The 25,861-nt window shown below is 37.4% G+C and overlaps 1 protein-coding gene across 5 annotated transcripts in view; it reads right to left on the bottom strand.

Moving 5' to 3' along the window:
• The window catches only part of LOC131773091 (uncharacterized), a 176,258-nt gene that overhangs the window by 44,125 nt on the left and 106,272 nt on the right, over window positions 1–25,861 (bottom strand). For all 5 annotated transcript variants that reach the window (XM_066173821.1, XM_066173820.1, XM_066173824.1 and 2 more), the window contains 5 exons: window positions 25,606–25,626; window positions 23,361–23,381; window positions 22,822–22,842; window positions 22,663–22,683; window positions 14,650–14,673 (listed from right to left, as the gene is read on the bottom strand). In XM_066173821.1, coding sequence (XP_066029918.1) covers window positions 14,650–14,673; window positions 22,663–22,683; window positions 22,822–22,842; window positions 23,361–23,381; window positions 25,606–25,626 — 108 coding nt within the window. The remainder of the gene's footprint in view (window positions 1–14,649; window positions 14,674–22,662; window positions 22,684–22,821; window positions 22,843–23,360; window positions 23,382–25,605; window positions 25,627–25,861) is intronic.

The following is a 25,861-nucleotide window of genomic DNA, read 5'->3' as shown; positions in this document are numbered from 1 at the left end:
ACGATCCCTACTTTTGTTTCTCGTTTAGTGCCCAGAAAATCGAGATTGTTAAAATAGAGTGCTTGTCAATAACAAACTGACTAGAATCAAAATCGTTACGTTAACATGCAAACGCATAACCGAGGACTACGAAGACAGAAACAAACATAGCCATTGGACACTTAGGTGTCTAACTGTTTATTAAAAAAAATTTAATTGCAATTCCTGTGAAAACCAGAACAGGAGCAAGTGAATTTTTTTTGAGAAGAAATCGACGGCTCGACGAATGTTTACCATCTGATAAGAAACACGAGTCGTGGGAACAGTTAAAATTCATTGGCTGACTGATTTATCCAATTACCCTATATAAACATTATTAGTGGACTGTATCGGTAATAATAAAAACTTCAGTAGACGAGAATAACAAATTAGTCCTAAGGTTTTCCCAATAAATAGAACTTTTGGAATTCACTACCACATATCTTTAGTTTCACTCAATGAAAAAAGGAGCCGAGAAAAACTAAGATCACAAAAAATACGTTCTACGTTGCCACTGATTAGCCAATTGAAAGTATGCAGACCTTGTGTACAAAGGACGTCAACGTTTAGCTGAATCTACGTAGTCATCTTATTTATTTCAACTTCACGAGTGTGTATAAACTCTAAGAGGGCCATGAACGCATAGAGGGAGGGGGGTTAACCTGTGCCTCCTCATCACACCCATTCTCAAGGGGTACACGAGAAATATTTTTTTCCTTTTCCCTTAAATAGCAACAATAAAACATTGCCGAACAAATAATCAGCTTGTCTGGCTGTTTTGGTGGTCGTTTGAACAGTAGAGTCGCGAGATGAACAAGAAAGAGATTAGAATGGATACTGTAAATGTGTAGTTCACTATAATATATTATATTCTCTATTCATCTTGACTGTGAGAAAAGACCGCATGCCACACAAATTGACAGACGGTAACCACGTTATCTTTCTAGGTAAAGCTATTTCTACTTTTGTTTCTCGTTCAGTGCACAGCTTGTAAGGCTGTGTGATAATGAAGATTTCTATGATTCATTGCCTCAAATACCGGTAGTAATCTTTCCTCCTTTTCTCCCTCCGTGAAAATAAAAACGGCAAAAAATAAATAAATAAATAAAAGAATAACTTGGATCACAAAAAATGTGTTCTGCGCTTCTTGGCAGGACCGGAGACTGAGAAGCTTGTTTCCAATTGCAAGCAGAAGAAAACTCTGTAAACAATAAGCAACTGTGAGTCAAAAAGTGATGTACGGAGGGAAAACGATAGAATCCGCCTTGGCCAGAAGAACAAAGGTTTGGATCGTAGCATCAAAATTTGGGAACGTTTCCGAACATGTCCATGTGGAAATTTGATACACACATAATATTTCCTTGTATTATTTTTGTACCCTGCTTGCTGAAAGTGTTTGGTATGCAGATTTGGATGGTTACCAACATTCTGGATCTTTCTGTGACTTTTTGGAAGCTTTCAAACAAACTCACAAAGTAAGACCTAAAACACCTCGCGATCTTAAAGAGTTACTTTGGGCAACTTTTACCCATTTCCAGCAAAAAACGAAAAAAGGTCTTGAGTTTCCGAGAACATACTGACCTAAATGTCGGTAACCAGTAACTCTATGTCCTTTCAGAGGACCTTTTGGGAAACTCAGGCAGCAGGTTTGCATGTCAGCAAATGAAAGATTTGATCAGAAATAAAACGAGCAGATAAACAATTGTAACAAAGAAGACTAATATTAATTTTAATGATTGTTTGTCGAAGTTTAACACCGAAAACTTCGTTTGAAGCCAGTTTGTTCTTGGTGGAACTACTGAGCCAACCAGAAAGAAATCGTTTCTCATACTATCCTCCGGCGGGTGCCTTACCAAGTTAGCCACGTACTCCAAATCTTATTGAAAACACTGTAATACTTAGAGGCGATATTTATTAACTAAACTAATTGTTATAATAAAGAGGGACAAGTTTTCATAAACTAATGTGGTACTTCGTCGGTGGAAGTAAAGATATATATATATATATATATATATATATATATATATATATATATATATATATATAAACATTTTTTTCCTTTTTATCAACTAAGTTGATGTTTCGAATTGGCCACTGTAAAGAGTTTCAAAGGCTGATAACTCGAGCGTTAGTCCCTCCTCATACGTTTCCGGTAAACCCTCAAAAGACACATAAATATTTGCATATTAAATTAAGTAAAAACCGCGCAAACACTCAAAAGAATAATCAATCAAACAAATGGCTTTGGGCATGCTAGTTTTCATGGTCGATTTTACACTCTTACAAGCCACGCTTTACCCTTCTCACTTTCATTATAGATAATATTGTACAAAAAAAATTGAGCCGTTCATTTGGTATTCAGTTTGAAAAATGTATTTTTTTCAAACTGAAAAAAAGTGCGTAATTTTTTTCCAAGCATTGACCTCCGCGAGGTGTTGTTACAATAAAAGACTAATTTACCTAAAAAACAGAAGTATTTTCCTAACTCCAAGTGTATTCGATACATAAATAAAAGTTAACAGAAACAAAACCAAGGGTTATTTATCGCAGAAATGTCTGATTAAGCAGGGCTGTTGCTTTTCTTTATGAGGTCGCATCCTCACGAATTTTCTTTATCTTCTCAAATTATAGTCCAAAGTGCAAGCAAAATGCTAGTCTCGAATACCCAAACAAGAAAAAACAAAACAAACAAATTGCTGTTAACAGATTGGTATTTGTTACTCCTTTCTTTATGTATTTTTTTTTCTTTTCTCCCTTTTATACTTCGCGTACAGTGCGCGACTTGTAAGACTATGCGCAATTAAATTGAGAACTACAAAGATTTAGTATCCCAGCCAACTACATTTATCTTCTTTCAGACGGAGGAAGGCAAGCAAACTGAGAATTACTACGAAGTAAAATATAAATAATCTCAGTTCCCTTTTGATTTTGATGAGAATATACCTGTGGATGAGAAAACCTCACTGATTACTTACGTTTAAAAGACGAAGGATTGTGGAAACAGCTTTTGGCTCTGGCTGTCTCTCAAAGAAATGAAGGTTTACTCTGAATAACTCATGACATGCCTTGAAGTGAAGTGTTGCTGAATATTCAAAGAAGCCCTATATTTTGTCGCACCGGCGACAAGAATCAAACAAACAACTAAGAATGCTCACCAATACATTACAACAAAACGTCCAATAGGAGATTTTTCAATCAAAAGCTTTTACTCGGAAAAACTCTAATAATCTCAAGTAAGAATTAAGGGTAACTTCCGCGCAAAAACTTGTCAACACTTGCCTCGCAAACCTTTCTTATTTCGCTTCAAAAACCTATATAAATAACCGTCAATACGTTTGAGGTACCGTTCCAATTAAATTGGTTGAAGACTTAGCAATGAAAAGTTGAGATAAACTTCGATCACATTCGAGAGAAACTAAGCAAACTAGATCGATGTCAATTTTAATGGCTACGCAGTCTAATTTAGTGGAGAAAAAATGGACCGATATGATGACTGATTGCTTTCATCAACATCCTTTATAAGGCAAAACTTATGCTTCATACACGAAGGCGACTGTTTCATCAGGGTTTCTAAACACGAGGAAACTGATGAAAGAACGAGGCGGCGGCCGAGTACTTTTATTGTATTGGAGGGTTTAGAAACCCTGATGAAACACGAAGCCCGAGTTTATAGAATGGCTTCTCCAAAGGGTCTAATCTATTAGTAATAAACACAAAAGCAAAACAACGATCAGGCGTGTATTTAGTTTTTGCTTTCTTTTGTTTCATTAAACATGAACAGATTTGTTAGGCAGTGCGATGAAATATTTTTTTTGCGTTTTTACAAGTGCGGCTTTTTATGAGAGGTAGTGGCACTTTGCATTGACCTCCTCTGTTGCGATTTTGAAAAGTGGAATAAGCAGCTATGCCGGGATAAGTCTTGCCAGTTTCGACCACCAAATAAAGCCAAAAAGAAGTTTCTTTGCTCGAACTTTCGAAGACCAAAAGTCAGTACAGTACAAAGAGAAGTGGGCTGTTCATGTTTTCCGAAATTGGCAAACTGCACGCGAAAAAAATCATATCCTTTTACTCTGGCCGGGGAGTGTGTTCAAAGCGTGCAAAGTCTTGAAGAAAAGGTTGGAGGACCTGCATAGCCTCTCCCTAAAATTCTGCCTTACAAAGTTCTTCCGAACAATCGAACGAGCATTTGTTCAAATGTCGCATTCCTTTGTTAATTGATTTCCAAACACACGTGTTTGTATATCCTAACACCTATTTTTGGATATATAAAATATTTATATGAGCTTAAACACAATCCCTATCGCTATTTTTGAGCAGCATTTGCTTATTCGTAGAAGAGAAAACTAAAACATTGCGGTCACACGAAAATTTTTTTTCCTGAGATACGAAGGAAATTGCTTATATTTAACTACCGTATTCCGGTATTCCCGAAAAATACGGGCCATGACCATATGTATCTTTTAGTGAATTATAAAATTCCGAGACTGTATTCTGGCATGAGTCATGCAGCGAGATTTCTCTCTTAGTCACAGGGGTTCAATTTACAGCTTCTTGCTTAGAATTCGGTATACCAAGTTGCAGTGCTGCTCTTTTGAAACCGTTCGCGCCCAAAGGGCAATTCGTAATTATTTGAACAAGTGATTTATTAATGATAAATTACTTGAACTTTTAGTCAAATATCACAGCATTAACAAAAGCATAGCTACGCTGAAAAGGCTCATTGAAAAATGAGTATCGTTGGGAAATGGAAAGAAAAAAGAAAATTATTTACGTTCCTGAACGATGCCATAGATCTGCGAAAGCATGGAATTAAAAAAAAATACAATAGCTCAAGGCCAATTGTACATTTATACTAAGAGACTTAGATCAGTTTAACAAAACAAAAAAATAAAAAAATTAGTTAAAAAATATGGAGTTCATAACTTTGACACGACTTTAACTTTCCGGCACGACTTAAACTTTTCGGCACGACTTAAACTTTGCGGCACGACTCAAACTTTGCGGCACGACTTAAACATTCCGAATATGGACACCCCCAGTCAAAATCCGGTAGCGGATGTGGACCCCCTTCGCAGATTTGGACCCTTTATCAAACTTTCCTTTTAAGCATCGTTTGTGTCATATTTGGTAACTAATTGTATTTGGAAGCTTTTTGTCGATGTTCTTTTCAGTGACAAAACAACATTCCTCAATAAAGATAAAGAAAAACAGCCATTTTGTTTCATTTCTGCCGAATTTCTTATAGCGAGTCGTACCGTATACGTAGGAATTAAATACGAACAAACTACAGCATTCGAACTATTGGAATCGTTGTAATAAATCCTTGCTTATTCTGATGCCACAGGACGAAATTGCAAGAATCCGTAAACGGAAACGTGGCAGAAGCATGTTAAACCGTTCTGGAAACACGACGGATAACCTGTGTTTCCGTTACCGGTTTCGTGACGTTTTCTCGCGTTTCCGTTGCTGCGTATACAACGGAACCGGACCACTTTTTGTGCATGTTAAACATAACGGAAACATGGAGTTGCATGTTTCCGCCACGTTTCAGAAATACGGAAACATGTGATTTCGTCCTGTCTGCGAATCAACATTGGTACAAAACTTCATAACGATAGTGGAGACTGTTGCGTCCAGTCACAAGAATAACTCAGTCTGATTTTCTAATTAAATAGCATTAAACAGTTATTGAACAAGAACGAAGTAGCTGCTCTTACTACAAGTCGTTCACAAAGCCTATGATAAATAAAAATGTTTCTATTCTGAACTATTGGAACTCTCAGCTTATTTTCAAATGCAAATCAACATCAACGTCTATGTCTTAACAGTAGTGGAGACTACCACATCGAACTCAATTTTATTTTCAAATTTTAATGATTATTAACTGTTGAGGGATCCGAAATAACACTTTAACAATTACGAAGTCGTTTAGAGTCTGGCGGTCAGCAGACAGTGCAGAGCCACTCGCCCTCCGGGGCAGTCTTAAGTACCTCGCAGCTCAAGTCCAACCATTCCTCGTTGGGCGAACTGACGTAAACCCGAAAATGTTCGTTGATCGACGTTGAAAAAATCCAACTATTTTCCTAGTGTGGTGATTTGGACAAATTCTTCAGAAACAGCAGAAAACGATGTTTGACAGAGCAGCGTATCTTTCCAGCCACCAATGTTCGGAAATTGCTTCTTTAAAATGTTTTGTGATTCATTTATAAAGTTGTCGTCAAGGCGACCTTTGCTTAGAATGGTATTACGATCTTTTTCAAGGACATAAACTTTAACAGACTTGGTAAGTTTTGTCGAAGGATTTTTGTCCTCTTTGTCGGCACTAGATTTCAAAGGCATCTCTATCTAAGTGTTCGTATTTAGGTGTGACTGTACCGAATGATAGTAGATCTTTAGTCTTGAGCTGTCAAATGATGTTTTCAGCTCAGTACCGAGCTGAGATTGTAGAGACCCTTTGGTAACACCTTGCTGATGGTATAAGGACCTGACCACGCCCGCTCCAGTTTGCCTCCTTTTATTGCCTCGTTCCGTAAGTTTCTCGGCAACACAATGTCGCCCTCCTTGAATCTTAGTGGTTGCTGCTTTGCATCCTATGACTTCTTTTGCCGTTCTTGTGCTTTTTCAATGTTCTTTATTGCCTGAACCTTCACCTGGTCTCGAATGTTCGTCATGATACGAACTTTCTCATTAAATCAGCGGTTGGATCTCCAATTTTGTCAGAGAGTGAGTCAGTACTGCTAGGCTTTGACCTGATTTCCGTCTCAATGAGTAGAACGGGTGCACGGCCAAACATCAACTCGAACGGTGTGAATTTGGCGGAGTCATTGTTATTGGTTCGATAGGCGAACAGAATGGACTTGATGTGCACATTGTTGAAGGCCTAAATGTAATAACTGTCCTAAATGTAATAGAGTCCTAAATGCAATAAGCCTCCAATGCAATCATAGAACTCCTTCAGTGCATTGTTGTTATAGCGGACATCCGCATTGAGACGTTGAAGTGACAGCTGTTGCACCAAAAAATCCGCAGACCAATATACATTTCACATTACGGGCTCGCTGATGTCAATTAGCATCTTTTTATTCGCTATCAGTCGAGAGGCATTGGCTGTAAACCGTTATAATAATGAACAAATGGAATAAAATGACAGCTGGCAAAACAATAAGTACGCTGACCAAAACCTCTCCATATATCACTGACTCAGACTCTAAAGTACAATAAATTTTGGAAAAATTGACAACGTTATTCTTGCGTGATTAGTGATGGAGTTAACAAGTCATAAACCAAATTGCAAACTTGGACAAGGGAGTCTGCTGACTTGTAGGTCGAACAATTTGCAGGCTTCGATATACATTTTTTGTCTTTCCATGCCTGAATAAACCTTGTTACCATGCACATTTTGTTTCCCAATTCGGGCCTCTAGAGAGTTATTACTTTCAAATTCTCGAATATCCTCGTGAGTATATGAATATGGACAAAATAATTTTTCTCCCCAAGAGAACATAACTGGGACAATTATGTTTTCTTGATCTTGAAATGCACGCAACAAATCCGACAAACAGATTAGGTATTGCATGTGTCTGCATCAAATTATATACTCAGTTACGTACATTTAACAGGTATAAATGCAAAGAAGCTGCTGACCAACACATCATCACAAATCATCGGCTCAGATTGCCAATCACAATGCAGACATTAAACAAAAATCTGGAGCATGTCATGAACGAGCTCGCCGACGCAAATTTTTTGGGCACCAAAATTAAAAGTCACTTGTTACTAAAAAAAAAGTTCCTATGGATGAGGTGGCACTGTAATTCGAAATAAGCAACAAGTCTTTTCAACGCATGCTTGTTACTCTATTACGTTTCATATGAGGCCGGAAACAGTCACACAAGTGAGATATGATGAACATTAAAAATGTTTGTTTATGTTGAAGGCTGTAAATGATGTCCCGGTCCTCAAAAACTCGCACAAAAATTTGTGTACTTGCTCTCTCTGAGATGTGAGTACATCTAATCGCGTGAGCCGTTTTTTAAGGGATATGCTAATTGATCAGTCAAAGAATTAAAAAAAAAATTAAGGAAACAGGGGTTGCTCGACGCACTGATTTCCTTAACGATCAGACATTAGATAAAGTAGCATGAACTCACTCTGAATCGGACTTTTCTTCTACTGAATCGGCACTATGAGAATGACATGCACGTAAAGAGCATAACTTTCCAGTTTCAAAAAAGCTGGCAATAAAACAAAGATTTGCCTGCCCAGCAAAATTTTAGGAGTAAGTCGAGCTAAAATGCAAACTGTTCTAAACATAGGCAAACGTCATCATCGCCACAACGCTAAGTTTCTTAATAGGGCGAAACTGAAACCCATCAGAGCCAGAGACGTTCATGCCAGGCACCAAATAGATTTGATGGATATGAGCAGAAAAGGATCCGTGAAGATGAATGGACATTTGTGGAGGTACGTTCTATTAGTGATTGATGTTTTCAGCTATTTCCTTTGGCTTCGTCCTTTGGAAAGCAAATCAAGCCAAGTAATTGCAATTAAACTGGAATGTATTTATATAGAGTATGGATCGCCAGAAATAATCCAGTGCGACCAAGGAGGGGAGTTCAAGAAAGCCTTGAAATTACTTTGCGATCGCATGAATATAAAATTGATTGACAGTCGTCCGCGCTATAACCAATCACAAGGCAAGGTAGAACGTTATCATAGGGCACTAAGATCAAAGATGGAATATGACCTTCAAAAGATAGGTCAATACGGTGTAAAGTGGGAGAAACAGCTCCCTCTTTATCAAAGAATTCTAAATAATGATCCCAAGGAAGTGATAGCTTACAAAACACCATTCGAAATATACGTTGCACGAAATTGTAACGCCTTCAGAGAGAGCACATTACAAGACGAAATCCTTCCTAGTGCTGGGAGGGCTCGCCCAACTAAGAATGACCGTTACCGGCGTTCACGGCAAGCTTTGAAATTACGAAACCGAGCTAAAAAAGCCACGCGTAGATGTAATAAGCGGATGCAGCGAACGCAACTTCGCTTAAATCCGCCCTCGGTTTACAGCTGCGGAGGAAAAGTGTATATACGTTTGAGAGGGAAACCATCGAATAAACAGCATGTGACGGAGGGTCGTATCGAGAAACGAAAGATCAAGTTGCGCACCTATGTTTCATACACCTCACCACTTTCAGGGAAGGAAGAAAGGAAATGGGTCTCTGTGAACGTTATCACAAGCCTTAAACTAGAGTGAGGAAAACAGAAACAAAAATGCGCCAAGCTGTCTTAAAAGAAAAAAAATTGACCCCTAAAAAAAGTATTACATGCCCATAAGAAGTAATGATCATGCACAGGCTATTGAAGACCAGGGTTTTAAATTGCTTTACAATCCTCCTGGAGGTGGCAATTGCCAATTTGCTGAACTATTGTACCAGGCAAAGAGAATGGGAATTTTGAGATCTCCTGAAACCATAAGCAAAGAAATAGTAGAGCACAAGTAATCCGTTCGAATACAACGGCTTCCCTCTTTTGGAGCATATGGCAAATAATGAGGTCGCTTGCTGACTATATAACTCATATGGCGCGCGATGAGACCTATGGGGATCAGATTACGCTGTATGCAGCAGCAAACTTGTGTAACATCGACATCCAAATAGTTTCTTCTCTAAGAGTTGGTGGACAGCATGCGTTCAATCCGTCAGCAAGTGTTTCAGCAACTACTGTGTACCTTGGGCATTTTGCTGAGAACCAAGGCGAATAATATGTGAGCTTGGAACAAGTTGCCGATCACAGCGACGGTAGTAAAAAATAATATGATGTAAATGACCCAGGAGAAGGAGAAATTTCCGAGAATTATGCAAATAAAATGCATATAGAGCAGGACGTCGTTAATTTTGAAATGAGTGACACTTACGCGAAAAGTGGCCCCGTTGGAATATCTTGTTTTAAGCGCACTAGCAAGGCAAGATAGGCCTATCTTGCCCGCTTGGGATTGCCTACATAGATCCCGCGCAAGAAAACTTACAAAGTTCGTAACTTGTGGACGATGTCGACATATATTTAGAAAATATTAAACGACCCTCCTAGGTTTATTGTGCTACAAACACAGTCGGCTTTCGCTCTCGGCTCTCGAAATAAGTCATTCTAAATTCTTATTGAAGCGAAATCTTTCTCTATACAATAAATCCATTATTGATTAAGCTAAGAGAATATAAACTCTCTCTCGACCACGCTTGTTCGGTCAAGATGGCTGGATATTAGCCTCGTTGTTATTTTTTTTATGGACCGAGACTTCGTCTTAGTCCATAAAAATGCAAAACAAAAAAAAAAAGAAAAGAAAAAGAACTCGACCAATACCCAGCCATTTTGACCTCACTCTTGGTCAACAGCAAAGATGAATATATTACGTGCAGACCCATACAAATCTGTCAAGGGAAGACGATGCAAAAAATGCACTTCCGAGCCCGGAATTTGTCCAACGTATAGGTCAGTGGACTTCCTTTTCCTTGCAATTCGGTTCACGAAGTGTTAACTTCAGCACTGATCATATAAGAATATCGTCAAAATCTATTGCACTAATTAAAAGAGTCTGAACCAATGACATAAAGAGAGCTATTGGTCAGCGTTCTAATTGTTTTTACGTCTGTCAATTTGGTGCCAAAAGCATATCGGTATAAGGCTTTGTACCAAATGCTTCTCAACCTTTGTCTTTAGCAAATAAAAAAACGCTGATTAATATCAGCGAGCCTGCAATATGCCATCAATATTGGTCATAGGATTCTTTGGTGCAACAGCTGTCACTTCAATGTGGATGTCCGCTATAACAACAATGCACTAGCGCAGTTAAACAATTACATCGGAGGCTTATCACAGTTAGGACCAAATGTTATTACATTTAGGACTTTATTACATTTAGGACAGTTATTACATTTAGGCCTTCAACACACATCGCAGTCATCTTGGTTGTCGTTTACGTTAACGTCTGATTCATTATTTCATCAAGACCATGCGGGTGGTACACCGCACTGATCCTGTGGTCCGTGCCACACAACTTAAACAGCTCCTCGTTGACCCTGTTGACGAATTATTGGCCTTAGTCGGACATCACAATTTTCGCCACTCCGTATCTGGTGATCAGGTTGTACAGGAAATCCGCTACACCTAGAGGACCGATGAATATTTGTCTATTAGAGCAAGTCAAGTTTAAACCAAGCTTGAACTTGACTCAAGCAAGCATAAAAAAAAAGCTATCAATATCTAGTAACTTTGCTACATTTTCCAAAAAAAATAGTTTTGGCTTCGTCAAAATTGTTGCAAATTTTTGATATTTGTGACAGGCTACACGCAAGGAAAATCATGTAACTGAATTTCCATCAGAAGGATTATTTTGCGCGCCTATTCAAAAGCGAGCATGTTGAATTACTGTCCTTGATAGATTGACAATTAACGTGGTAAATAATTAAATAATAACATGTGCTAAATATCCTTAAACCTCGCTACTCTACAATTAATTTCGGATACTACATACCTTCAGCCGATTTCCCTTAAAGAGGAGCTGCCTCTGGCCACTTGCTGAAATAGCAAGTTCAGGTGATCAAGTACTTATTGCCACGGAACGTTTCGGGCAGAGGTCCTACCAGCTCGATACCAATACGATGTCACACAGTCTCCTTTACTTTAATCAGGCATAGCTAGGCAGTCTTTTCGAGGCTTTGAAGTACGCTGGCAAAGGTCGCAACGCTTGACAATTTCAGTCCTCCAACAATCGAACCCAATAGTAACGAGATGTAACCTGGAAGAAGGACAGGAAAACAAAAGTTAAGAGTGATCAACTAAATTGTAACCACAATTTTAAAGTTCAAGAGAAGCATCACTGAATTAAGTACAGACCTTTTCTCTCGTCTTGTCACGGCCGAAGTGACCAGCAAGTTTGTCAGAGTGACAAGCTTTCAGTATTTGCTGCTGCTCGTCTCGGCTGAGAACCCATCTTTCAGGATGACCATTTTCCTGACCAATAAAAAACAGCGCACCATCTTCAAGAACGAATTTTTGGGCTTTCCTGCGTAAATCTCTTCCCTGATCTTTCAAAAAATCGATTGGATGCTCGTTATGGCGGAGATAGTGAAAAAAAATTCGTTGTAAGCTTTCGTTTCGGCCATCGCTGACGGAAGGAATCACGAGAGTAAGGGCCTGTTTACACGGAGGGTGGGGGACACCAGGTAGGTGAGGTAACCCGCCTAGCCGTGGTCGAAAAAAAAAACGCGTTTACATACAATCTTACAACCTCGGGTTGCTAATGTGAGGTTTCTTGAGGTTGTTGTTGCGCTTGAAATTAAGGAGTTTGAGCAGAGGCGTCCCAAGCTCACATCTCGAGAAAGATGAAAGATTAATTCTCGGGTACATATGTATTTATTCATGAAAGCGTCACGCGTTGTGTTACGCGGTGTTAGGTTACGCGAGAACCCGTTGACCTAATACGTTATACGGAATAGTTTGGGAACGAAATATTGTCGATTTACAACGCTAAATATTCCGAAATGTGAACATTTTACACTCCTTGTGTATCCTTTGCAGTTTCTGGTGATTTCTGCCATTAAACAGCTAAGAAATGTCCAACGTTTTTAAAACATGCATGTTTCGCTTTTGAGCTTTTTGCTATGAACGCGACTCCACCTTGGGTTACCCCACCTTGGGTTACCCCACCTTGAGACATTTACATGGTAAATTGTCACTCCGGCTGACCGGGTTACTCTACCTGGCAGACCGGGAAACCCGCCTAGGCGGGTCATCGCACCTGTCGTGTAAACGTGATCAAGATAATATAAGAAATTATACGGACAGGCGGGTTACCCCACCTAAGTGGGTCACCTCACCTACTTAGGGTCCTCCACCTCTATGTAAACAGGCCCTCATGATAAAGTAGAATGAAACCTTTTGCAGCAATTGAATTCAGTTGTGGAGCACACAGTAACGATAACACAAATTACTCAGTGCCGATAACTTGTTCCACGCACCTGAACTTTTCTCCACAAAAACGATTAACGATGAGCGCCTCAAGCGATTTATTGTCTAGTAAATATTTATCACTTCATACCGATAATTTTTCAAGGGTGAAAGGCAGTATTGATAACTTAGTTTGCTGACTGGCTTTTGGTGCCTACGGCTTTTTTCCGTTAAAAAGAAATACCAGACCAAGCGCTCTAATAAATGTGATTTTTACGCTTTGAGCCTCGAGAAAACCTTTTTTCAAAGTTTCCCACTGAGTAGTTACATAGCAATGACCTGCGGTACATACTATTGGCGAAAAGTGCTCGATTCCAAGTTTCTCACAACCTGAGCTTAGACTGTTTCGAGACGAAAAAATCACCTATCTGCTCTTTCATATCAGTAAGTAAATAATTACTAAATTTAACGGCACTGTTAAAAAGACTGCATTATATTCCGTGCTGGGCTTAAGAGAAAAGAATCTATTTGACACATGGTCGAGAAAAATAAAATAACATAAAACAATGTAATTGTAACTGCAATTGTAACAATGTAAGTGGTAACTTAGTGTCTAGTATCTATTTTAGGTTATTATAAATCGACTCGACCGAACGCTAACTAGACAAAAAAACCTAAAAGGACCGTTAGTTTAACTTATTTTTATTCACAAGGAAACATCAGATAATACTAATAATAATTAGTGTGCATTCTCGGCTTACGAACCGTAGAAAAAGTCTTAATGTAACAGTAGTAGGTGGAGCAACAGAATTCCGATGTGGAATCCCGATTTTTCGAGCCTCCATGGCATGGCAAACGAAAGTCAGTTGGAGTATTGGGTTTACTGGGGGCAGGGGAACAACTTTTGGTTCGAGTTATCAAGAGTTACGACCAATCGAGGACCCGAGCGATCGGGATTCCACTGAATTGAAAATAATTAAAGCTTTCACGCGGTTCACATTCACTGTTAGCATATTTGTCATTTCATGCTTCACATCTTTTTCAAAAGAATAACAAAAAAGACACCGGAATGTTAAAGTCGTGCCAGAAAGTTAAATCGGTGCCGGAATTTTTCAGTCGTGCTAGATAGTTGAAGTCGTGCAGGAAAGTTAAAGTCGTGCTGAAAAGTTGAAATCGTGCAGGAAGAATTTAGTTTACTTTTAAGCCAGACACTGTTGAAGTTAATAAACGACCTAATTGCACTGACAATACTATTTAATCAGCCTCAGAATTATTTCCCGTGACTGTCATTGAATAACATTTGACCGTAAATTGCTGGTTGGATCCAACAGATATCAGCCGTTAAAGCCTAATCAGTTAAGTTCTGTCTATGGAGAGTATTAGAGAGAAGCACTCGCTGCAGCTGGGGAATGATTCAGCTTATTTCCAAGCATTAAGCTACGTTATTCCGATGTGTTTTCTTTTTGTTGTTGCTATCGTTGTAAATTCATAAAACAATGCTTATATCAGTTTGGGTCAATATAATGTGGTATTAGAAAATAAAGGAATTGAAACTCAATGAATCTTTGAGTATATTTGCTATTATCAAACATACATATCCAATATGTAGTGCATAGAGTGAATAATGAAACCCTCAAAACAAAAGTTACTAAGATCCATTATCATAGGCAACTAATAAATTACCTTCCAGCTGCTTGTTCCTCTCCTCTGAAATGAAAAAAAATGGCTAATTACAACAAGGTTTGCAAAATCATCTAAGTCACGTAATGAAATGATATAGAGAACCTACAGATCAGATGTAAATAAAGTACATAATTTTTTCCAACCACTGAACCCCTTGGTGTTGCTATGCAAGACTAATTTACCTAAAAGACAAAAGTATTTCCCCAACCCCAAGAGTGTATTGTATACATAAATAAAAGTTAACATAAACAAATACAAGGGTTCCGATCTACAGTATCGTCTGGGAATGTAAAGGAAATAGAAAATTATTCACATTCCTGAACGATGCCGTAGATCTACGGTTGCATGGAATGAAAAAAGAAATACAACAGCTCAAGGTCTGTTATTCATTTATACTAGAATGTGTAAATCAGTCTTACGTAATTGAATGTACTCTAAAAAAATGAAATAAAAAATACGGAGCGTTTAACTGGGTACATTTTCTTTTATCAAACATACATACATATCCAATGTAGACTGCAAAGAGTAAATATTGAAACACCATCAAAATAAAAGTTACTAAGGTTGACTATCATAGGTAACTAATAAATCATCTTCTCGCCTCTGCCTCCCCTCAAAAATGGAAACAAAATGATTAATTACGATAAGGTTTGCAAAATCATCTCAATCCCTCAATCAAATGATATAGAGAACCTACAGATCTAGTGGCTGAAGAGTGCATAATTTTTCCGAGCATTGACCCCCCAGGTGTTGCTATAATGCAAGACTAATTTACCTTAAAAAACAAAAGTATTTTCCTAACTCCAAGTGTATTCAATACATACATAAAAGTTAACAGAAACAAAAGCAAGGGTTATTTATTGCAAAAATGTCTGATAAAGCAGCGCTGTTTTCGTTGTTGCTTTTCTTTATGAGGTTGCTTGTTGACTAGCGACTAGCGATGAAAATTTCAGACGAATTTCGATCACATTTGGAAGATACGAAGCAAGCTCGATCGATTTTTTTTTTGAATGGCTACGCAGAGTCTGATTTAGTGGAGGAAAAAAATGGACTGATATGATGACTGATTGCTTTCATCAACATCCTTTCTAAAGAAATAATTATGCTTCATACACGATGGCGACTGTTTCACCAGGGTTTCTAAACATGAGCAAACTGATGAAAGAACGAGGCGGCGGGCCGAGTGCTTTTATTGTATTCGAGGTTTTAGAAACCCTGATGAAACACGAAGCCCGAGTTTATAGAATGGCTTCTCCAAAGGGTCTAATTTATTAGCAATAAACGCAAAAGCGAAATAAAAATCATGCTTGTATTTAGTGTTTGCTTTGTTTTGTTTCATAAACTGCTGAAACATGAACAGATCTGCTAGTCAGTGTGATGAAATATGCTTCTGTGTTTTTTACAAGAGCAGCTTTTCAATTAGAGGCAGTCTCACTTGAAGTTCATTTTACCTAGTGAAAAAGATACAAGGTAAAAAAAAAAAAACAAAACAGGTGGCGGCATCATATTGTTCCTTGAGCTGCTACACACTGGAGATGAAAGGCTCGAGCAAATAAACTTTGGAAGACACCTGAAATAAATCTATGTTCTCGAAACCTAGGTATGAAAAAAAGTGAAAAAAGTGAAAATAATTCTCATTAACAACCGCAACCTATCATCTTTGTGTTACTTCTAACTCTGAGAAGTCAACCGCCATTGCCCACCCTCCCCTCCCCCTTAATTTAAACAGATAATGTGAAATTTTATGTGGGAAAAAAAGAAAAAAAGCGAAGAAAAAAGATAAACGATTTTTGCCGCTGTTGTCTCTCTCAAGCAATCAAGAGTTGCCGTTAACCAATCATATTTAATACACGATTCAACGTAAGGTTGTGAGATCTGACATGTCCATCATCAGATTTATTTACCCCAGGAAAACAAAGAATTCGTAGTAAAAACATATATATACAACGTGAAAATAAAGCGCCAAGACGTTCGAAATACCTAGCGCTAGAAACCGTTAGAGAAGGTAACGCTTTAAACGGATCAGTTGAGATGGAATAGCTTAGTCATTTGCGAAATTCAATTTACACCAGTCCATTCTGGCATGAGTAAAGTGGCAAGATTTCTCTCTCAGTCACTGGGATTCAATTTACAGCTTCTCACTTAGAATTCAGTATACCAAGCTACAGTACGGTTCTTTTTAAACCCTTGGCGCTAAAGGAGCGAATCGTAATTATTTGAAGCAAAGATTTCTTAATGATTTCACCTAGCTACATTAGTAACTTAATGTCTATTAAGTCGTGTTCTGTTTATTTCCATAGATCGAATTCTTCATTAATTTTGGACCGTCCCAGGGGGCGCATGTTGTCTACATTAGGAGCTCGTTCATTTTATGCTTCTGCCCCCACAATGTGGAACTCAGCCTTCCAGCAAATATTCGGGAAATAACATTACTCAGCATTTTTAAGGAAAAACTTAAGACCCATCTTTTAATTTAGCTTACGACAAATAACTTTTCTCGGGGATGGTCAATTATGTATAACTATTTAGCATAAGGTATAATATTTCTTACAATTCATCATTGTTACTGTATTTTTATATATATTTTTAAATTCATGTAAAGCGCTTTTGATCATTTTTATGTTACAAGGTGCTATATTAAGTGAATAAATAATAAAACCATAAAAACTGTAAATAAACACCTTCAAGTTATTATGATTTTTAGTTGTTTTAAAGTTCTACTCAGCTTCGTGCTCTTTGATGGTATTTAGATTTCCAGTTTACTTTAAGGCTAGTGCACGAGTTTCTTTGCCGCTAAACCACTCAAATCAGTCTCTAAACCATAAACTTTAAAAAAAATCTACCTGACCAAAATAATTAAAAGTTGTTACCAGACCTTTAACCAAAAGCTCTTACTTGCTCGAAAACCTGTGTTAATCTCAATCATATGAATCAATTAGATATCTATAGTTATTTAGACTAAACCTTCGTTGCAGGCATATAATCAATGTAATCATGTTGGCCTACCAAATCCCTAGTTACTTCAAGTTGTTGGAGACCAACTCCGCGAGTTAGAAAGTAAAAACACAAAGTCTTTTAAGTTCACTGAATTTTTCTTTTCCTAGCTACCTTCCGCCCCATGCTCTTCAACAGGTGTTGTAATTTCCCGTTTATTACACTTCTAGTCCATGCGTTTATTTGCCGTGTTCCAAAAAGTTTAACCAGAAAGCGATCCAATGAGCGTCAATATTAAAAAGGTCAATAGAAATCTGTGAGAAGAAAAAACAGATGTGTCCCAGCGATGCACGAACTCCAGAAAGTTTACGTCGCTTTCTAGGGTTCACGAGACGCCACCGGTTTTATCTGGAACGGCCAACTGACTGCGCAAGTAAAGAGGGACTCACATGTGGTGTAATTCACAGCAGAGAGGGCTTGCAACCAAGTAACATGACATTTTCAGTTACACAGCATATAATGAAATCACGTTGTAGCTGCAACATAAAAGTGGTTTTATCACCCGAATGACCGATGCCTTTCGTGTTCTTTTCTCACCCCTAGTGGGTGGGGGATGATGCCTTGTTTCCAATGCTTTCAATCTTGGATATTCTGCACTTCTCCATTTCCTATTTTCAGCTAATTCTAGCAAATTGTCCACCATTTATAACTGTTCAGGCAGCTTCTAGGTGTTGTGTGTCCTTTAAAGAACTTATATCACTATGCAAGCTGCACATGACCAGGTGCTTTGCCTGAGAAAAAGCAAATCGTACTTTCTGTGCTTTTTAGTAAATTCTTATAGTGCTTTACTACCTAAGTATATGTTCTAAATTCCATTTTATACTTATCCTATTGCTAATGGCAAAATAAGATACAACGAGACTTTTAATTCAAACTCCATCATATGTCTAGTACATGCATTCAGTGTATGATACGATCACATCACAAGAAACAGGACTTCTTTCTAAACTTGCCAATTCTTAATATTCAAAAGGAAAAACAGAAGCGGGGCCCATCGACTCTTCCGCATCCAATGCACAGTTCTGGTCCAAACATATCAAATTTAAATTTTCCTTCCGGCGCTATCACTAGAGCGTTCAACCTTCAATCGAGAAGTATAGCTTACTAGGTGCTTTAAGAGTATAGATCAACAAAATAATCCAATGGCCTAATCATTTTTATATTTTGACGACTGTTGCGCTTTGGAAAAGTTACGTATGACCATATGGCAAATGAATATGACCAGTGTCAGACTTCTCGCAATTTCCTTTCAGCCGTTTATGTTTTAAAATGACAAAATTATCACTAGTCGTGTGCAAGGACATTGATCACTCTTCTGAAGACGTCTTTAGTTGGTCTTTTGGGTAGGTGAGTGAAATCGGAAGTGTTTTGCCGTTTCCTGTTGATGTAAACACAGGGTTAAACTATAAACTCCTGCATTCAGTGTGATGCAACGTAACGAGGATCAGTTCCGGTAATTGCGCACTAAGAATAACAAAATTTGACGAAAAAATATCATTAGCTTTCATAAAAAAAGAAAATAAAAAGGCCGGAAATAACTTTCATATGAAATGAAATTTCTTCAAGAACTGCTTACCCGGAATAATGCATCTCTTAGAACTGAAAAAACTACAGGAAGCGGAAAGTATACTCATTTCCTGGATTTCAATTGAATTAGAATTTTTTTTCTCATAGCACTTGGGTAAGTTCTCTTCTTGAAAGTTTCCAATTAATCTTTCAATCTACTGCTACTGCACTCGTTGATTGGCTGTTTAACTACTGCAGTAAGACCCGGCACCCGAATTTGTGAATCGCTGGGTATACTTCACCGGACTTTGACACATCCAAGTCGAATGAGAAATCAACAACACAGAAAATTATCGTCAATTCAATATTGGAGTAGTCACCTTTATTTTTCAAATTCCGTGGTCTTTGATTGTTAGATTTGTTCTTTCTCCGGAATTTTCCTGTTTCTGCATGTTCTGCACGTTTTGAATGTTTTACGTAAATTCATCATGCGTGAGGAAGGAGTACTCATTGTCGATTACTTAAAATAATTTTCACTGGTAATTTTGTGCTTGTCTCAGACATCAAATAATTTTGGACACGTAAAACACCAGCAGTTCTTCTCGACTTCTAGTGAGAAAACAAACTTGAAACTCAAAACTGTTAAAATATCGCTTCATAAGACGTCACGTAAATCAAATTCGGAATTTTTTTGCACAGATGTTAAGTTTATATGAAACGCCTGACCGAGGACTACAAAGACAGAAACAAAGACAGAAACAAAGACAGCCAATGAACACTTTGGGGTCTAACGTACTGTTGATTTATAAAACAAAAAAACCTGCAGTTTCCGTAGAAAGCGAAGAAGAACGGTGTTCTTATAGTTACTGGTTAGCCAAAACATGAGCAAGTGACTTTTTAGAATGCATCAGTAATAATGCACACTTCTGTAGACAAGAATAATAGGATAATCCTGTGGTTTTCTCATTAATTATGAATAAAACTTGTGGAGCTTATGGGCCAACGAGAGGGAAATTTTTCATGTTATTCTCCGTCGGTTGCTTTAGCGAGGCAGCCACGCACTTCAAATCTTATTGAAAGCACTGTTACTTAGAGGCAATGTATATTAACTGAACTAAACGTCAAAGTAAAGAGGAGCAAATTTCTGAAAACTACTATGGTGCTTCAGTATAACAAAATAATTTTCTTTTAGTCAACTTTGTTGATAGTTCGAATTGGCCACCGTAAAGAGATAAAGAAAAGAAACTGAAGCCAGTTTGTTCTCATTGGGACTAATGGGCCAACCAGAAGGAAATCATTTTTCGCATCATCCTCCGGCGGGTACTTTATTGAGGTAACCACGTAATTTAAATATTATTGAAAGCACTGTAATACTTAGAGGATGCATTTATTAACTGAACTAAGCATTAAAGTAAAGGGGGGCAAGTTTCCAAAAACTATTGCGGTGCAGGGTCGGTAGAGGATATAAAAGAAGTATTTTTCTTTAAATCAACTAAGTTGATGTTTCGAATTGGCCACTGTAAAGAGTTTCAAAGGCTGATAACTCGAGCGTTAGCCCCTCCTCAGACGTTTCCGGTAAACCCTCAAAGGAAACATAATATATTTGCACATCAAATTAGGTAAAAACCGCGCATACACTCATAAAAAAAATAATCAATCAAACAAACGGCTATGGGCAGGTTAGTTTTCATGGCCGTTTTACACCTCTAATAAGCTACGCTTTACCCTTTTCACTTAATAAATATATTATTTTACCAAAAAATTGGAGTTGTTGGTATCCAATTTGGAAATATCCATATCGATTACAAACAATGCCGGCTTTAGTTTGCTACTTGGAAGAATTTGTGTCAATGAAGATTTCTATGATTTATTAGCACAGGTAATTACCTTTCATATCATCTTAAAATCAGTTATTTTTGAAAAGAAAAGAAAACGAGAAATTGCGACATGAAAGTTCTTTCAGGCCCGTGCTGAGTTTACGAGAACACTCCCAGATAAGAGAGCTAAATTATCGCTGAGAAGAGATACAGACCGGCATGGTGTAAAGGAAAGGAACTAATAAAGTCGGTAGAGTCTGTAAAGCCAAGTTATTGTACGAATCACAAGGATGCCATGCATGCAAAGACAGAGAGGGGTAGGGTGAGTAACTTTCACCGCTCACCTTTTAAAAGGCTTGGGAGACTTAAGTCACTGAGCGTATTTCAAGTCAGTAACATTTGAAGGTAAAACTACTGGTCACTTGTAATTTCACGTAAACTACTCTTCAAAAACTAAAGTTTAAATAGTTCAAAATCAAAATAACTAACGATTGAAAAGTTTTTAGAGATCTAGTTCCTAAGTAAGCTGAAAATAAACACAAGTTTACAAAGTCAACATAGTCACTTCGTCGATTTCAAATTCGTGAACACATATCACAAATTGGAAAGATACCCATAAAAGGATGGAGGCTATCCATAAAAGGATAAGCACTTAAAAGAGGTGGGGGAGGGGGGGGAGGGAAAGTGGGTTGAGTAACTTGTACCATATCAATATCCTGTTTTCATAACCCTGAGGGACTTAAGTCACTGATCGCAGCATTTTATTTCCGTTACATGTAATGCACACTAAAAAAAGTTAGAATTTTCTACCAAGGAAATATTGCACATCGAATAGCTGTAAAAGACCTTTATCTCCTAAGTAAGCTGACAAAATACGGCATTTCAACTGAATAGATATTTTATCGTAGTGCATTCGGCTTAAAGCTTATCAGGAAAGTTTCGAATTTATCTTTCAATTTATTGCTACTCTATTCGTTTAAGAGCTTTTAAGAGGCAGAAATCCTGCACAAAAAGCAAAATACTCCTAATCGTGGGAATAAAAGCGTGCGCATGTATGGCGCAAACCTCTCACGAGCCTGAGAAGTGATTTCCAATTTTCAAGACAAGAAAAAAAAAACGTGTTCTGTTTGTTTGCTTTCTTGTTTTGTATGTTTATTTTGTTTTGTTTTGTTTTTTTTCATGTATTGCACTTCAACTAGAGGATAAAGTTGTTCTACTTATAGTTCTCGTTCATAACAAACTCATTCTATAAAATTAAACAAAAGAATTTCTATTTTTGTTATCGACTCACTCCAATTAAATGCGCCGATAATGAAGATTTCTATAATTCATTAGCATAGATAATTACCTTCTAACCTCTTCCTACGAGCTGAAAATACATCCCAGCCCCCGCTGATTTTGTGAGACATTTAAGCTTATATGCGTATAAAACGTGTATATTGTCACGTATAAGCATTGAAAACGGATTTACATCATGTTTAAAAGGCAACGAATTAATAGTCAGCAGAGTCACCAGAGTCAAGTTATCCAATCAAACTTGGTCAGCGTACATAAACCATAATAGAGCTATGCATTAAGACTTTGACAAATAGAAAAAACGGTAACTACGTTATCTTTCGGGATAAATCCATCCGTACTTTTGTTTCTTGTTTAGTGCACATGAGGATTTCTATAATTTTTTAGCACAGATAATTACCTTCGTCCTTCTTCTTATAGTCTGAAAGAAGAAAAAAACAAAAAGGAATTACCATCGGTTATAGAAATACATGAGAGCTTAAGCTGATTTTATGAGAACACTACTACACAATAGCGCTGAAGATGAAGATTTCTATAATTCATTAGCATAGATAATTACCTTCCCTCTCCTTCCTACGAGCTGAAAAGAAAAAAAAATAGGAATTACCATCGGGTATGAAAATACATCCCAGCCCCCGCTGATTTTGTGAGACGTTTAAGCTTATAAGCGTATAAAACGTGTATATTGTCACGTATAAGCATTGAAAACGGATTTACATCATGTTTAAAAGGCAACGAATTAATAGTCAGCAGAGTCACCAGAGTCAAGTTATCCAATCAAACTTGGTCAGCGTACATAAACCATAATAGAGCTATGCATTAAGACTTTGACAAATAGAAAAAAAGGTAACTACGCTATCTTTCTGGATAAATCCATCCGTACTTTTGTTTCTCGTTTAGTGCACAGCTTGTAAGGCTGCGTAATTATGAAGATTTCTATAATCCGTTTACTTTCCTCTTTTTCTCCCTCAGTGAAAATAAAACAAAACTGGAAAAATAATCCATACAGACTTTTTACAATATCTGCTTCCGTGTGCTACTTGGAAGACTTTGAGTTGATAATAAAGATTTCTATAATTTATTAGCACAGATAATTACCTTCTAGCCTCTTCTTAAAGTCTGAAAGAAGAAAAAAACAAGAAGGAATTACCATCGGTTATAGAAATACATCCGAGCTTAAGCTGATTTTATGAGAACACTACTACACAATAGCGCTGAGTTGTCACGTGTAAGTTCATTGAGAGCATGTGGAACATCTTTAAAAGGGAAGGAATTAATAGTCAGCAGAGTCAAGTTATCCAATCAAACTTGGTAAGCGTACATAAACCATCATAGGGCTTTGCATGAAGACTTTTATAAAGAGTAAAACGGTAACTACGTTATCTTTCTAGATAAAACCATCCATACATTTACAAGAAAAAAAAAACCTTGGATCACAAAAAATGTGTTCTGCGCTTCGAGGCAGGACACTGAGAGGTTTGTTTCCAATTAATAGCAGTACAAAACTCCGTAAAAATTAAGCAACTGTGAGTCAAAAAGTGATGTACGAAGGAAAAAAAATAGAGTCTCCCTTGGTCAGGAGAGCAAAGGTTTGGATTGTAGCATCAAAATTTGAGAACGTTTGTGAACAAATGCACTTGGAAATTTGATACGCACATATTACCTTAAATTGTTTTTGTAGCCTGCGTGCTAAAAGTGTTTAGTATTATGCGATTTTAGATGGTTACCATCATTCTGGATATTTCTGTGACTTTTTAGAAGCTTTCAAACAAACTCACAAGGTGAGACCTATAACACCACCTATATCAACTGAACTAATCGTTTAAGTAAAGGGGGGCAAGTTTCCAAAAACTATTGTGGTGCTGGGTCGGTGGAGGAAATAAAAGAAATATGTTTTCCTTTTAATAAACTAAGTTGACATTTCGAATTGGCCACCGTAAAGAGTTTCAACAACAACAGTTTACATGGTCCTTTTCACACCTCTTACAAGCTACGCTTTACCCTTCTCACTTTTATTAAATATATTATTTTACAAAAAAATTGGAGTTGTTGGTATCCAATTTGGAAAATATCCATATCGATTGTATACAATGTCGGCTTTAGTTTGCTACCTGGAAGAATTTGTGTCAATGAAGATTTCTATGATTTATTAGCACAGGTAATTACCTTCTATATCTTCTTAAAATCTGACATGTTTGAAAAGAAAACAGAATGACAAAAAAAACCATATGAAAATTCATCCAGGCCCGTGCAGAGTTTATGAGAACACTCCCGAATAAAAGAGCTGAATTATCGCTTGGAAGAGATACACACCGGCAAGGTGTAAAGGAGAGGAACTAATAAAGTCGGCAGAGTCTGTAAAGCCAAGTTATTGTACGAATCACAAGGAAGCCATGCTTACAAAGACAGGGAGGGATAGGGTAAGTCACTTTCACTGCTCATCTTTTAGAAGGCCTGGCAGAATTAAGTCACTGAGCTTATTTCAAGTCAATAACATTTAAAAGTAAAACTACTGATCACTTGTAACTTCACGTAAATTACACTTTAAAACTAAAGTTTAAATACTTCAATATCAAATAACTAACGATCAAAAAGTTTTTAGAGACCTAGTTCCTAAGTAAACCGAAAATAAACACAAGTTTACATAGCCAACGTAGTCACCTGGTCGATTCCAAATTCGTGAGCGCATATCACAAACAGGAAAGGTACTTATAAAAGGATGGAGGCTATCCAGAAAGGATAAGCATTTAAAAGAAGTGGTGGGGGGGGGGGGGGGAAGTGGGTTGAGTAACTTGTACCGTATTAATCTCACGTTTTCATAAGCCTGAGGGACCTAAGTCACTAAGCGTAGCAATTTATTTCCGTTACATGTAATTCATGTTAAAAAAGTTAGAATTGTCTGAAAAGGAAATATTACAAATCAAATAATTGTGAAAGACCTTTAGCTCCTAAGTAAGCTGATAGAATACGGCATTTCAACTGAATAGGAATTTTATCGTACTGCATTCGGCTTAAAGCTTATCGTTAAAGCTTCGAATTTACCTTTCAATTTATTGCTACTCAATTCTTTTATTAGCTGTTAAGAGGCAAAAATCCTGCACGAACAGCAAAATACTTCTACTTGTGGGAATAATCGCGTACGCATGCATAGTGCAAACTTCTCACCAGCCTGAGAAGTGATTGCCAATTTTCAAGGCAAGGAAAAAAAGCCGTCTTTTGTTTGTTTGCTTTCTTGTTTTGTTTCTTTGTTTTGCTTTGTTGTTGTTGGTTTTTTAATCGATTTACTCCAATTTAAATGTGCTAATAATGAAGATTTCTATAATTCATTAGCATAGATAATTACCTTCCCTCTCCTTCCTACCAGCTGAAAAGAAAAAAAAATAGGAATTACCATCGGGTATGAAAATACATCCCAGCCCCCGCTGATTTTGTGAGACGTTTAAGCTTATAAGCGTATAAAACGTGTATATTGTCACGTATAAGCATTGAAAACGGATTTACATCATGTTTAAAAGGCAACGAATTAATAGTCAGCAGAGTCACCAGAGTCAAGTTATCCAATCAAACTTGGTCAGCGTACATAAACCATAATAGAGCTA

This window comes from Pocillopora verrucosa, chromosome 10, assembly GCF_036669915.1.
Source record: "Pocillopora verrucosa isolate sample1 chromosome 10, ASM3666991v2, whole genome shotgun sequence".
NCBI classification, from domain to species: domain Eukaryota; kingdom Metazoa; phylum Cnidaria; class Anthozoa; order Scleractinia; family Pocilloporidae; genus Pocillopora; species Pocillopora verrucosa.
The sequence above is the reverse complement of the archived record's forward strand: the minus strand, read 5'-3'. Positions and strand labels throughout refer to the sequence as shown.